At 35.6% G+C, this 16,206-nt stretch overlaps 1 protein-coding gene across 5 annotated transcripts in view; it reads left to right on the top strand.

Moving 5' to 3' along the window:
- Positions 1-269: 269 nt before the first annotated feature.
- Positions 270-16,206, top strand: part of CCDC88A (coiled-coil domain containing 88A) — a gene marked incomplete at both ends in the record, with an annotated part of 140,646 nt that continues 124,709 nt past the window's right edge. For all 5 annotated transcript variants that reach the window (XM_084235087.1, XM_084235089.1, XM_084235088.1 and 2 more), the window contains 2 exons: positions 270-332; positions 429-529. In XM_084235087.1, coding sequence (XP_084091213.1) covers positions 270-332; positions 429-529 — 164 coding nt within the window. The remainder of the gene's footprint in view (positions 333-428; positions 530-16,206) is intronic.

Genomic DNA, 16,206 nt, shown 5'->3' on the forward strand with positions numbered 1-16,206 from the left:
TGCCTTTTCTCTGCCCCTCCTCGCCCGGCACACACATTGCTAGCGCAGGCGGCCGCTCCCAGCGGCTGTCGGAGCCGCTTCTCGGGGTTTCGGCTGGTTTCCTCCGGGGGTGTTTTTTTGAGGAGGGCGAGTTCCCCCCCGCCGCGATGGGATTTTCTCCCCGTGCCCAGAAGGACTCTTACTGATTTTCTACTTCTTCAACGTTTAGTGACCAGTTCCCTAGACGTATTTTCGTGGTAGTTCCTTTTTTCAAGCACATTTTTTGTAAAATGGAGAACGAGATTTTCACTCCCCTTCTGGAGCAGTTCATGACCAGCCCCTTGGTCACTTGGGTAAGTGGGGTGTCCTTTATTGTATAATTTGCTGCATTATGTGTGGCCGCGGAGCTGGAGGTGGGCGTTCATGCCTTGACGATGTGTCTGTTCTAGGTTAAAACGTTTGGACCTCTGGCTGCAGGAAATGGGACCAACCTGGAGGAGTATGTGGCTTTGGTGGATGGGGTATTCTTGAACCAGGTCATGCTCCAAATGTAAGTGTCCCTTTCTTTTTTTTTGATCTCGGCAATTTGTTTTCCTTGAAAAATTGTACGCTGTGAACTTAAAGGATTTTATGTTTTAAGTTTCTAATTCGGTTCTTTGGCCAGAAAAATTGAGGTGCTTTAAAATTGACCCTTGAAAAGGACAGATACGGTTACACGCCCAGCTCATTTATCACAGCCCAGCAGTTATACCTGCTAAAATTGTGAAACTTTTATTTTTCATTCTGCAAACCATATATTGTAATTTATTGTCTTCAGTGCTGAAAGTCCAAACCATTGTCTTCTCTTTGATAATTTGGGGGGAAGGGGAAGAGAATGAGAATGGGGGGAGTTTTACTGTAAAGTTACAACATAGTTTCTCATTAACCTTTTTGTCTAAAAGCAAGTGGCTCAAATTTTGAATCTTGAACAAATTTCAGAGAAGAGAATGTCAAACGACAGTTGACTGGTGAGGACTGTTACTCTAGCAAGTAATTTTAATGTGTATAATAACGTCTGATTAAAAGATTTATTGTGTGAATTATTAGATTGCTTAATGTTAAATAAAAGAAATTTAAGGGATTCTTGCAGCTAATTTCGAAATACAAGTAACTGAAATCTCGATGACAGTGATTTGGTAGGTACATCATACTCTTGTGTTTGTGCTATTGGGTTTGTATTCAACAGGAAAGTATGCTTTTGAGATGGGAATTGAATATTGAAATGGCATTGGTAAACTGGATTAGTGAAATAAAAATTACTCCATTTTACCAGTATTGGTATAAGTATATCATGGTAGGTAATCAAACTATGACTGTTAAACTTGTGCTCAAGAAAAAAATGTGTATTTAACTTTACTTCTCTTGAATAGAATCTGATTACAAGAGTAGTTTAGAACTTTGAATTTCAGGGCATTCTTACCTTTTATATATTTGGGAATTAAAAAATTTAGTGTGTTATTAATAAATAATTATTACTAGGTATAAATTATTGTTCTTCTCCATTGATCTTACATATTAATAGTCAATTCCGTATTGGAAATTCTTTTTCTATATCATTTTTTTCTATTTAAAAGAGATAGAAGTCAAATCCATAAATAACTATTTTAGCAATAATTTATCAGTCTGTGTGCGCAGAGATTTGTAGTCTATGGTCAAAGAGATTTATGTGTTTTTCATGTATGTATTGATCCTATAGGTAAGTATTATAGTACTATATATTTTACAAAAGTGTCTTACATGTTTATGTACCCAAAGAAATAATATACTATTTAAGTATGTGTATTCCTCCCCCCCTTAAGAATGGAAAATTGAATGTAGATATAAAAGTATTTGCAAGGATAGTAAATATATTTTTGGCAGCTATCCTATGGAACTATTTTTTGTCTTTGAAATAGCCCACTATTTCCTAAGCAAAATGGTAGAATAATTAAATTGCCTTCTATTTTAGGGAACATACATGACAGGAAGGATAGCCAGTATAGTAGATACTCAGAGCTTGCTCACTGTGCCTTTTATCTTTACACAGAAAATTTTGAATTTATATGCTGAACTCTAAAATAATAGGTGTGTTCACAAAAATAGGAAAATACATTATATTTATCTAGTTAATCTCTAGTTACAAAAATAGGAAGATACATTAGTTTTCCACTTTAATGGTTTTCATTTTAATGATTCTCAAAAAAAATTAGATTTTTTTTTTTTAGTCTTGAATAATGAACCTTGATGCTAAAAACAGACATTTTAGCTTGTTTCTACTTTGAGTAGAGTTTTATATTTAAAAAAAATGTATATTTTGAAAGTAATGGTATTCCAAAATAGTGGTTGCCAGGTTGTTTTTTTGGAGGGCTAGTTCCATTCCAAACCTCAAATCTGCTTCTGTTTTCAGTTCCACCCTCAGTTTCTTTAAAAGTTTTTTCAGTGTCCTAATTCTATTCTGAATGACCTATATAAATTAAAGGAAAAGAAAATTAAGAGGAGGAGGAAGTACACATTGGCTTTTTAAAAAATGCTTGCTAAAACTAGATCACAAATTTATCTTAATGAATTATACCTAAGAGGCAACATAATAGACATGGTTTTAAAGTCTGTATTTTGCTCATTTTGAAATCATTAAGATTTCTGTTAGGCACTTTACTCAAATTAATTTTTACGTACTTTTATTACAAGTTGAAAATGTACCCACTGGTTATCCCAAAAGTTAGTCTAAGTATTTTTGGGGAAGAACCCTTTGTTAATAAAATTGTTGTACATATTTTTCTTTATATTTCTTGTGATTAGAGTTTGTTGAGCATCTTGAATTTTTGGGTTTGTAGTTTTTATCAAATTTGAAAAAAATTTTACCCCTTTTGGAAATCTGGTTAACATATCACCATCAGGTTGGTTTATTTCACTATTTTTTGGCTTGCTTTCACTATTTTTTGGTTGATTTCACTATTTTATGTTTCATTTTGGGTAGTCTTGCCATGCCTCCAAATACATTAATCTTCTCTAATACTTTATCTGCTGTTAATTCCATCCAGCATATTTTTCATTTCAGAAATTTGGTATTATCTTTAGAAATTCAGTCTCTTTCATTTCTTTGGATTTTCTGTGTCTATAGTTTTCGTGCTCTTTTCTTTAGCTTCTTGAACATACAGAATACAGTTATAACTGACAGTATCCATATCCATTAAGTCTATCTGCATCATTCTGGGTTGATTTTGATGATTTTTCTCCTCATTATGGAGTATGTTTTATTGCTTTTGCATGTATGATAGTTTTTGATTGGATGCCAAACACTTGTAATTTCACCTTGTTGAGTACTGGATATATTTGTATTCCACTAACTATTTTTGTACTTTGTCACTTAAGATACTTGGAAACAATTTGATATTTTCATATCTTGCTTTTTTGTGTTAAGTAGTACCACTTTGTTGAACTTTTGAGGTACACCCTTCTGAATCCTTTGGCCTGTGGGAACAGGAACTTTTCTTGGACCTCTGTGAGCTCGATATTGGTCCCTCTAATCCTTTTTGGTATTTCTTTCTTTATCCTTGGGTAGTTTTATCATAAAGATGTATAAGTCCTCAGAAGACTTGAGGGCTACCCATTGCAGATTTCTGCATCTTTCTGTGCAGCTTTTTCCTCTTAGATACTTTACCTTGTATATAACAGTTGGCATGCTGTCTCCAGACTCAATTCTGTTTCCTTAACTTCAGGGAGACGGTATCTGCCTGGGTTTCCCATCCCCATTTGATCTAGAAACTCTTTCAAGGTAGTAAGCTAGGGCAATTGTAGGGCTCATCTTGTTTGTTCCCCACCTCTCAGGGATCTATTGTCCTTTGTTGCCTGATGTCTAGTGTCTTGTAAACACTATTTTGTTGGTTTTTTCCCCCCCAGTTGCATCAGATAGGAGGGTAAATTTGGGTTCTGTTAGTCCTTTTTGGCCGAAAGTAGAAATCTGTTGATATGCTTACATTACATTTTGACCCTGAATTTATTCTTAGGCTATTCCAGATGTAGCATAGAATTTAGTTACAGGAGCCTTAAAGTAGAATTTTTTTTTTTTTAAATCCAGTGCGTTTAGGAATAGTGATTAGTTGATTCTGGTTTTGCCATTTTGGATCTAGAATATGAAAGTTTAGCTGTCTTCTCCATGTCAGTATTTACCAAGTCAGCCTTAATAATTTTAGAGCCTGTTTACTAATGTGAAATTTATTGTATTCAGAGAGTAATTCTATGTTTTATTTAGTAGCTCCTTGAATCAAAGAATCTCTGTAAGAGCTTGTGACATGGCATCAGTTTCAGTCCCCTTTAACCAATATGAAGGGGAAGCTATTCAGAGATCAGAATGATAGGCTAGCTCTTCTGCATGCTGCAGGGCACTTTCCTATTTCAACCAAATGAAATCCTTTTTTTCTGAGTGCTAGTGATCATACATAGGGCTTGGTGATAGGGAAGTAGAAATAATCATTTTCCTATTTGAGATGTTATACAGCTCTGTACCCAAATTTTGACTATTATTTGCTGTGATTTTTTTAAAAAGATTTTTATTTATGCATATAAGAACTGGGGTACAGGCCAGAGGTGTGGGGGGTGAGAGGATTCACCAGAGACAGAGTTGGGAACAGAACAGGCAGTTTCACTGAAATACACTGCTGAGGGGAGCAGCGGGGGAGTCAGGAGAGGTCTGTTGCGTCATTTGGGTATCTGCCTGGCCAGGAATCGAACTTGTGTTGCTGTGACTGCAGATAGCTTCATAAGTTGCGTCTTAACCCCTGTGCCACCAGGGAGGCCCTACTTGCTGTGACTTTTTAAGACATTTTTAACTTTGTAGTTAATTTTATAATCCTAAAGCTTAAAAAGTGTGCTGTTCATATTACCTAATAGTTGAAAATGGTAATGTTAGGGTTTTAGGTACTGAGAAAATTGTTACTAGTATCAGAATACTTGGAGTTACTTTCTGTGATTCAACCCTATTAGATAGCTAAAGAAATCTGTACTGAAACACTTGGTGATTGTGATATACTTCTAATGGCTTTTTTTCTTTTAGAATCTTGAGTTTGAAGGGACTTTAGAAGTCATCTACTGTGAAAATCATTTTTAATTAAAACTGGCACATGGTCATTCAACTTCTGCTTAAGTATTTCCTGAGAATCAGCTTGAAGTGTACCTAAGTAAGCCATTTATCTGATAGAGGAAGTTGACTAAGAAATGGCTCTTTGTTCTAGCAATGCTTAAGATTTGAAAGCAGATTGTACTAACTTTATGACTACAATAACTCTAAAATGACATATAAAATATGCTGTTTATCATCCTTAGTGTAGATTTCTTACTTATAGTTACTTATGTTTTCTCATTGGACCTCATGGTTTAATTTTTCTCTAAAACCACACTCATGATATAGTCAAAGTTGCTATCTCATTACCAAATTTTGACTTATCCCCAGACCTTTTTTTTTCTTCCTTCCTTTCTTCTTTTTTTGCTTAGACGAACTGGGGTATTGGCCAGAAGTGCAGGGGGTGAGAGCATTCACCAGAGACAGAGTGGGGAGCAAAACGGGCAGATTGACTGAAATACACTGCTGAGGGGAGCAGCGGGTGAGAAAGGAGAGGTCTGCTGTGCTATGTGGGTAGCTCCTTGGCTGGGGATCGAACTCAGGCTTCACAGTGATAGTGCTGAGACTTAACCCCTAGGCCACTGGGGAGGCCCATCCCCAGATATTTCTCAGATGTGTCCCTGACTCTTGGATTATTGCAGGAGCCCCTAACTGGTCTTTTTACCTTTGACCTTGCCCCTCTTTAAGTTGTCTTTCATTTTTGATCATATGAAATAGTCTAAAACACAGACTTTTATCCTGTCACTTCTATTGAAAATGGTTCAATAATTTTCTTCTGCCATCTCATACAAACTTCTTTGAGACCTGCCTGCTGCCATATTTTCTAGTTTTATCTTTGCATAATACCACTCCTCAATGCATAGGCTAAGATTGAACAGACTTGTTCCCAAAGACAAACTGTATTCTCATGTCTTTGTGCCTTTCTATACAATCTTACGTTTCCTATAACATTCTTCTACTTCCTCACCATAACTTTCTTAACTCCTGCTTACTGTCATTCCGTCTCAGCTAGCCTAGTTGCCTAGCAGTGGGCTTGATGTCCAGTAGGTTCTGACACACTTCTGTTGAATGAGTGAATGAATGAATAATAGAGAGGTTGTGGTAAAGTAGAATGAATTTGGTTTTGAATCAAACAGAACTTGGGTTCAGTTTTTACTGAACTGCTATTTAATCACTGTGTGACGTTATACAATTTAATTAAAATCTCCAAATTTCAGTTCCTGCATCTGCAGGCAAGAGGTAAAATTTCCCCGAGTAGACATGATCTCTGCTGAGGAGAGGCCAGCCTTTATTCTACCTTTACTACACTCCTCTCATCATGCCTGCCTCTTCCTGTCTCCTCAGACAGGCAGTGACCAGCATAGCTGTAGTCTCCTGTGCTCTCTTTTGGTGTTAGCATCTGTCTAGCTCTGTCATCTCTAGCAAAAGTTACTTCTCAATTTCCTCATTTCTAAACAGGATAAAAAGAGAATCATGAGGTTACAATGAGAAATAAGTTAATTTGCACAATGCTTAGTACATAGTAAGTGTTCAGTAAACTGTTAACTGTTGATATCTTTATTTTGTTTCTTTTATTATTGTAATCATTCCTTTCTAGACTTCCCTTTTTTTACCTAGCAAATTCCTTTTAATCCCTTAACATCCTCTGAGGCTCCTTGGCAGAGCTAGTTGCTTTCTTCCCTATATCTGCCTTTACCCAATAAATGGTGTAAGTGCTGCCACCACTATGTTGTTCATGGTTAGAAACTAGACATTTTGTGTTATTTATCACTAGCATGGAACCTAGCATGTATTACCATACCAGCAATTGGTGAAAAGAATAAAGACATTTTATAATTTTATTAAAACTGAGGATACCCTCTAATTTTAGTACTGTAGAATTTGGTTTTTGTTTTTCAGTTTTTCTATTTTTTTTTTTTCATTTTTCTCTGTCTCCTTATTTGTTTTAATTACCTTTATTGGATATTTTCCCCCATCTATGTTCCGTCTTGCTTGAGGTGAGCGCATAAGAACAAGTCATAATCCATTGCTTTGTATGGCATTACAATATACAGTGATTTTAGTTTGGTTTCTGGTAGCTTCCTGATGATGTCAACATATTGAGACATTTGTCTATAGCTTTGATTGAACTGATGTCTTCAAGAACAGTCCATAGTGATTGTCTGATTTTCTGTATTATTGCTATGTAGTTAAACTATAGAAAGTGTTAAGAACCTAAAACTAATTGCTACATCTGAGTATTTAAACAAATTTTAACTTAAATTTCTCCCTGTAATATTATTAATTATGGAAAATCATTTTAGCATTAGTTTTCAGACTACATTGAGTGTGGATTTCATATGTTTTATTTATTGAGCATATATGCTAGATACACTGTTGTAAGTACTGAAAATACATCAGTGAATCAATGAAAATTACATAGTATTAGTATATGAGCAGTGGGTAATAGGCAGGAGCAAATATGGAAAATAGACGGATAGCAAGGGATCCTATCTCTGCTTGTGGTGGTGATGTCTTAAAATACGAGGGAAGGGAGGACTAATTCTTACTATGCTCTTTAAGAAGACATAGTTGAGGGCCTCCCCAGTGGCGCAGCGGTTGAGCGCTGGGTTGCGAAGCTGCCCGCAGCCTCTGCAGCGCCAGTTCGATCCCCGGCTGCCAGGCGAGGGTCCCACATGGCACGCAGACCTCTTCTGCCGCCCACTGCTCCCCTCAGCAGTGTACTTAGTCAGTCTGCCTGTATTGCTCCCTGCTCTGGCTCTGGTGAATTCTCTCACCCTCCCGCACTTCTGACTGTACCCAGTGCTTGTATAAATGAGTAAATCTTAAAAAAAAAAAAAAAAGACATCAGTTGTTCTTCTTTTAGGATTTATGAAATAGAGCCACAATGGGCAAAAATTTCAGTGTTTAAAAATAATGTTTGAAGTATTACTTATCAAATGATATCTGTAATAATTCAGTTTAGTCATTAGTAAACTTAATGCTTTTAGACAGTTGGTGTGATACGAAGGGGGAAAAAATGGAGTTGGGAGCTACATGTTTAAGTTCTGAATTAGCCATTTATTATTTAACCAATTATTGAAATTAGAATATAGCTTTCATATCTGTTCATTCCTTTGTTATCTTTATCTTAGCTGTGTTTTTCTAGTTCAATAATTAATAAAACTACATTGATGAAGAGCATTGACTTTATTCTGAGAGGAGGCCTACTCACTTTTAACACTGGTGAGACCCAGGGCAAGCATCATTTACCACAGTAAATTTTTAAAGTTTATAAATCAGACTAAGAAATTTGTTAATTATGTTCTGGTCTTTTGGCTTGGTGAATAATCTTTTATAGATTTAAAAGGGAAAATTGAGATTTAGAATTTCTGAAAATTTAGAATTCATAAACTTACCGTTTAATATCAGTGTCTTGGAACCCAACCTTCTCCTCCCCACCCCCAATCCCTGACTTTTTGTAGCACTATAAAGGAGTGTCATTTGCATGCTTGTGGACATCCTAAGTCCTTATGCCAGGAGTTGTTTCTGAGTTTTTACTATGACAAATTGCTGATGCTAGGTATGTGATACTCCCTAAGATGTGATGTTTGCACACCAGTAAGGAGGGGGCAAGTATGGAAACAAATTGCGATGTGGTATATTGTGCTATATTTGTCTAGAGAGATGAGTAGAGAAGAGTATTTAAGGCTAGGGAAGAAGTTTGAAGAGAAAAAGGTATTTATGCAAAAGGTCTAGCTAGAATAAAGATAGATGTGGAAATTAACCTTGAAGTTTGTAATATAAGTTAAAAAAATACAAAAAGCATCACTGACAGACTCTAGGAAACAGAAACATTAAAAGCCTAGAGATTGAGGAAAGTGGAAAATTTTCACAAGGCTGCTAGGAGAAGATTACAAAGGGAAGTCAGTTGAAGAGGAATACAAGTATTGTGCAGATGGCTTATTTGAGATTTGGAAGCACACATTTGTAATGGAACCAGTCAGCATGGCTGAATAACTTATCCAGTAGTGCTTAGCTGGTCAGAAGCTGACAAAAAGATCTGTAGAGTTTATACAAACTGGAGAATTGATGTGTGTGTGGAAGGGATAGTCTCAGGTGAATAGTTGAAAATGACTAGAGTGTGAACATTAAATAAAGTGAAGAAGAAAGCGAGTGAAGTAGGATGAAGAAAGAGTACGTTTGAGAGTGAGAAAGGGTATAGCAGGAGGTTGAAGTCAGAGGGGACTTTCAGAATTTGAGATTTTGGAGGTTGCAATTCTGAATGGTGATTTAGAGGTTGTATTAGGCCAAACTAATGGATTGGTAAAATGGAATGAAGTGGAAAAAAGTAAAGTTGAGAAGAAACTCTTCTTTATTCTTTATGAAGCTATGATTTCTTGATTACTACTAGAGGTAGGAAGGAGTATTTTGACTTTTTAAAAGAAAGGTGGGCAATAAGTATCTAATTTTAACAGTGTTAAATTTAAAAACTATATAGTGGAAAAGAAGACTGGCAATATAAAGTTTATATTTACATGATCTTTGTATTAGGAATCAGTAAGATTTCTGAATTTTTTAAAAAAATAGTCTATTCTTAGTGTGATTTTCCTAGGCTAGAAAAATTTTTGAACTTCACATTTTCTTTGACATGATTATTTCCTTTTCCTGGATGGCAAAAGACCTAGAGAAGATGGTTTAGCGTTAGGTCCTATCCCTTGAGTAAGATCTGGATTATTACAAAGTTGTAGAGAATGAGAAGTTGTGGAGGAAGACAAATGGAAGCAGTACTCTAATCCATTTTTCTCAAAAACTGATAAAAAAGGGGTAAATTGCAGTAAAATCTGTTAGCGTAATGTTCAGAGGAAATGGAGTGCTGAATTTTCTCATACTTGAAGATTAACTTAATTTTTACAACTAAGATCTTTGCAAATGAATTAGACTATATTTCCGTCATTGTAAATAGAATGTACATATGATAAATCAGGATATCACATTTCATTTTATAGTTTTAAAATTAAGTATTTGTGTTAAGTATTGAAAATATATATATAACTAACACAGATCTGTAATGAACAATCCCAGTCATGTATTTGAAAACATCTCTGGTTATTACCTTCCCTTTGTATTTTCTTCTTTAGAATTAAAATTAGTATTTGTGGAAAATCACTTTAGCATTAGTTTTCAGACTACATTGAGTGTGGATTTCATATGTTTTTTTTATTGAGCATATATACCAGGTACACTGTTGGAAGTACTGAGACTACATCAGGGAATCAGTGGAAATCACATAGTGTTAATATAAGAGCATTGGGTAATAGGCAGGAGCAAATGCAGAAAATAGATGGATAGCAAGGGATCCCATCTCTGCTTATGGTGGTGATGTCTTAAAACATGATCGACTATATGATCACAGAAGAACAAATTCAAGAACTATTAAAAAGAATTGATGGAATTTTAGATATAATATGTGGAAGAGAAAAAGAAAGATAATGCCAAGGTTAAACCTGAGGAAACACACTATACTTACAAAGTATGTATTTGTAGGAAAAATTATGTGAAGTCTGGATACTTAATTTTGTATGAAAAAGTAAGTCAATTTAGTTTTTTTTTTTTATTTTCCAAACTTGAAACTAAAACATTTAAATATATAATACATCGATGAGTTTTGATAATGCCTAATTCATGTGAGTAACATCTCAGTAGCTATATATTTGTGCTGTTGCTTAAATTCTCATTATTGTTCTGTAGCACATATTTCTTTTTTTTTTTTTTTTTTAAGGATTTATTTTTTATTTATACAATAGGTGGGGTATAGGCCAGAGGTGCGGGAGGGTGAGAGGATTCACCAGAGACAGAGTGGGGAACAGAACAGGCAGACTGAAAGCACTGCTGAGGGGAGCAGCGGACGTGATAAGAGAGGTCTGCTGCGCCATGTGGGAATCTCTCTGGCCAGTCAGGAATCGAACCCTCACTGCAGAGGCTGTGGCTCAGCGGGCTGCGCCACCAGGGAGGCCCGCATATTTCATTTTTTAATTAGTAAAACAGTATTGAGGCTATAGCATTAAACCTGAGGAAACTATTCTTTTGGGCTATTAAGATAGCAAGTCTCACTTTATAGAATATAACTTATCTAGGGGATTTAACAATACCCCTAAAATTACATTGCATTTGAATATTCAGTTGTTCGAATTTAGCCATTTTTATGTCATACTTTTGTTAATTATGAAGATTCAAAGTTTTATCTATAATAATAGAAAGATCTCAAAGCAGTTTGGTTTCAGGTTTGGGTACTGTTGTCCTCAAATAGTTTGGTTATCTGATAATCATTTTATTTTTTAAGTTGTTTGCTCTGGAAGAAAATTATCTTACTTGTATAGTTTTCCATAGGGTGTTTTTTTAATTCTCTAACAGAAAAATTAAGTCCAGTACATATGCACATTTTTCTTTCTTTTTTTTTTTTTAAGATTTATTTATTTATTTGAATAAGCACTGGGTACAGTCAGAAGCACGGGAGGGTGAGAGAATTCACCAGAGCCAGAGGGGAGAGCAGAGCAGAGCAGGCAGACTGACCAAATATACTGCTGCGCCACCGGGGAGGCCCCATATGCACATTTTTCTTTTGAACTTCCCATTGTCCATCAACTTTTTTGGTCACTGCTACTTTCAATATATCCTAAAATCTTCGCTTATTCCTTTGTCTTTTAAAAACCAGTGCCGGGCCTCCCCGGTGGCACAGCGGTTGAGCACTGGTCTGCGAAGCTGCCCACAGCCTCTGCAGCGCTGGTTCGATCCCCGCCTGTCGGGCAAGGGTCCCACATGGCTCAATAGACCTCTCCTGTCTGGCCCGCTGCTCCTTTCAGCAGTGTACCTCGGTCCTTCTGCCTGTTCTGCTCCCCGCTCTGGCTCTGGTGAATTCTCTCATCCTCCCACGCTTCTGACTGTACCCGGTGCTTGTATAAATAAATAAATAAACAAACAAACAAATAAATAAATCTTTTTTTTAAAAATAAATAATAAAAATAAAAACCAGTGCCGTCCTCCACCATTTGAAACAACACTGCCACTGCCTCAATAAAAATAATTGAGGGAAAAATTAAAAACAAGTGCTTCTTCCTTTAAAGAAAAAAGAGCTAGTGACCAGTTTTGTTTTGTTACAGGTACCCAGAACAGTTTATTCTCTTGGATCATTTGTAACCCATGCTTCAAATTTCTCAAACTTGACATTAATAATTCCTTACTTCCCTGTTTACGTACTTTTCCTATAACTTGATTTTTCAGTTCATTGCATCTTTTTCAAATCTGTATTTGTTTTATGTGAAAGTATATATACATAATATATGTATACCTAATCTTTCCCCCCTATTTTTGTATCTCCTTTTCCATTTCTCTCTATCCTTAGCAGTGTTTTTAAAATAGGTATCTATCATTTTGCCTTTAGTTGGTGGGCTTATGATGGAATTAGCTTGTGATCCATTTGGAGTACTTTTATGGTATACTCAAAAGGGCCTACTGAACCCTTATATAATGACTCCAGGCTACTATAGGTTTCCAGCATCACTTTCCCTGTATATGTTACTATGAGCACCGTCATCCCAGGCTTGCTGTTCTTCCCAGGGGAATTCACAGTCACATCAAATGACACCATCACCAGAGATTCACTTATTGTCTGTTGCTCTCAGAAATGCAGAGAGGACTGTGGATGTAGAGCTGGGAGAGAAGCAGATGGAGTATAGTTGTGAAAGGACAGGCGTTACTAGCTCTTAGGTACTAGATTCTCTTGTTCAACGATCTCTATACATTACCTCGTTCAGCCCAGGTTAGGCTTCCTGAATGTTAGTACAATATCACACAGTCTTTGAAAACTTTGAGAATAGATCGTATCATCCAAATCCTGTTCACTGTGGACCGAAGCATCAGTTGCTTCACCATGCAAAGCTAGGATCTCTTTTCTGTGATTCTTCTGCCTCTATTCTGAAGCACTAGCCTGAGGATTAAGGCCATAGGGGTTTTTTTTTTTCATGTAGGATTCCTATTTGTATAGCAGCACTGTACTTTCATGTTTCATAATAGCTACCTTCAGGCACACAGATCATGCAGAATTGGGAGAACTTTTTCTCCTTAACAATAGTAATGATATCTGTCGTTGATAATTACAGGTGAATTTAAATTACCTTCAAAGGATTTATGGACTTCAAGTAAGTACCCTTATTCTGTCAGATCAAGGAACATACCTAACTACACATCAGCTCAGTTTGAGATACCTTGACTATCTAGCACTGGCTGGATATGGGACAAAGACTGCTGTAAATTAAGCTTCCATGACACACTATTATAAAGATTAAGGACAATGGGCAAAGGTTCCATCACAGAATCAATGTTGTACATTGATTCTGTAACAATTTTCAATTCAGTTAAGCCCAATACTTATTGCATATTGCACATTTTTCCTTTACTGGCAGTGTGGTTGGCTACCATATAGTGAAGGTTGTATTATTTTATGAAGGCACTTATGGTAATACTGAGTTCTTAGTTTTCTATTCCAAGTACAGGAATTAGTTAAAAAAATGAATTTAATTAATTAATAATTGGTTCTCAAAGTGAGATCAGCAGCCCCCTGGGAATATGGTTGTCTTTCAGATCAAAATTGTTTTCATAATAACATTAAGATGCCATTTGCCTTTATTGTCTGTGCACTAATTGTGCAATAGCAGAGATAGGTAAAACTACGGACACCTTAGCATAAACCAAGGAATGGTACCAAATTGTGTTGGTAATAGATAACAGCAGGTTATTATATTCTTTATACTGTGCACTGACAGTTAAAAAAAAACAAAATTTAAAAATGTCCTGATGAAGTAGTAAAAAACCCTAGAATACATATCTTTTTAACATTCTACTGGACAAAATGGGGATTATGCATAAAACACTTGTGTTGAATGAGTGTGACTGATTATCTCAAGGAACAGATACTCAATGAATTTTCAAGTTGCCAAATATTTTGGGAAACATTTTTTATTGCACCTGACAAGCTGTACATATTCAGACTTAAGCATTGGGCATATATTTTCTCAAAAATGAGCAGTGAGCCTATCGCTTTAAGGAAAATGATGTTAGTGTTGTAGAGGGACAAAATTTAAATTACAGAAAACATGATCTTAGTAATTTCTTAATATTTAAAGACATTTCTGATGTGATTGGAAGCAATATTAATCAATGTGATTTTTAAAGTACTGACTAATAAAATATGCAACATTTGGAAGATCTGTATAACTGAGTGAACCAATATTTTCAAAATTGCCAAAACATAAGAAGCCATGCATATATAAATGATTTATTCAACATACTATACAGACCAATGTATTTCAGTCTATAATAATAGCAAGAAAAGTTCATTGATAAGGGTTCAGATTCCAGCCAACCTTTAGAAAAAGTACAACTTATACTGAACTCAGTTGTAGCAAAGAAAAATATCAATAATAACCTGAAAAAAGCCAATTTTCTTGTGTGAAGCCAATTTTCTTCATATACTTTGAGCTAAATAATGTATTGTGACATTGAATGCAGAAGCAGATTTAAGAATCCACATGTCTTTTATTAAGCTGAACACTAAAGAGATTTATCAAGTTATGAAAAGAATGTCCCTTCCCACTAAATTTGTTTTGGAAAAGATAATTATCATAAAACTGTTCTTTATGTAACATGCAAGTTTGTTATTTTTAGATGGAGTGATCATTTTTCAATTCTTAATTTTAATGTTTAATGTAGAAATATAGCTGTAACTCACAAACAAAAATCATTTGGAGTTCTCATTAATTTTTTTTTAAACATTTATTTATTTATTTATTTATTTATTTATTTATTTATTTATACAAGCACTGGGTACAGTCAGAAGCGCGGGAGGGCGAGAGAATTCACCAGAGCCAGAGCGGGGAGCAGAGCAGGCAGAAGGACCGAAGTACTCTGCTGAGGGGAGCAGCGGGCGGCAGGAGAGGTCCACGCGCCATGTGGGACCCTCCTCCAGTGGCTGGGGAGCAGCCGGGGATCGAACCGGCACCGCAGAGGCTGCGGGGCAGCTTCGCAACCCAGCGCTCAACCGCTGCGCCACCGGGGAGGCCCAGTTCTCATTAATTTTTAAGAGTGAAAAAGATTCCTTAGGCTAAAAAGTTAGAAAAGTGCTAGTCTTATATTTGAAGTGTTCATGTTGATCTTTCTAAGAAGTAAATGGTAGATCTTCAGCCATTTTATCTGATTCAGATAAAATTGAAGTGCATATGGGATATTGGGTTATTATGAATCCTATACCCATTTGCAATTTTAAATCAGAGCATTAATTCTCCTTGTTAAATCAGTGCATATCATGTTGAACTGCTAGCTTAATCTTGGGCTAACTAGAAAGTGTTATAAATATTTTTTCAACTTTTGATGAGCTAACTTAATGTACCTTAAGTTATGACAAAATATATGAAGGGGACTATAGATAATCTCTATATGGTAATTATATGTCATATACTTTGTCAGGGCTGAGGATCAACTTGAAGAAATTAGTTAATATTTATGAAATATTCTGCCCCTGTATAAAAGATCATACATAGTGGTTGAGTTTGTGAGAGGGAGAGGAATTAAGGTGAAGGGCTACCTTTTTTTTTTTTTTTTTTTTTAGCTACTCAACTCCCTGATTATATTCAAAGTCGAGATACCTTGCTACTTAATGGTGATGTATTTACCCAGTTAATTTTTTTCATAAAGGTATCATTCTGGTATATATGTATATGAAGTCATATTTGTAAGTAAATTAGTTATTTCAGATGTTTCCTAGTCACATGGAAATGTAATAGTTGTTACCATATAAAATAACTCCCCCAAAATTGTTTTAAGTTACAGTGCCTTGAGCCAAATAAGAGCACATGTATCTATTAAGCACCAACACTGAACAGATGTTCCAAGAGGATACATAACAGGTTTGCAGTGTGGGTGGAAGAGCATAAGTCCATTAAAGCTATCAGATTTCTATTTCTCATATATTGTAGTTAATGAATAAATAAAGACATAATCTTTGGTTGTATAAGGACCAAATCTTAAGAATATTAATTTTGTAGTTTTGCTAACTT

This window comes from Talpa europaea, assembly GCF_964194135.1.
Source record: "Talpa europaea genome assembly, chromosome: 6".
NCBI classification, from domain to species: Eukaryota; Metazoa; Chordata; class Mammalia; order Eulipotyphla; family Talpidae; genus Talpa; species Talpa europaea.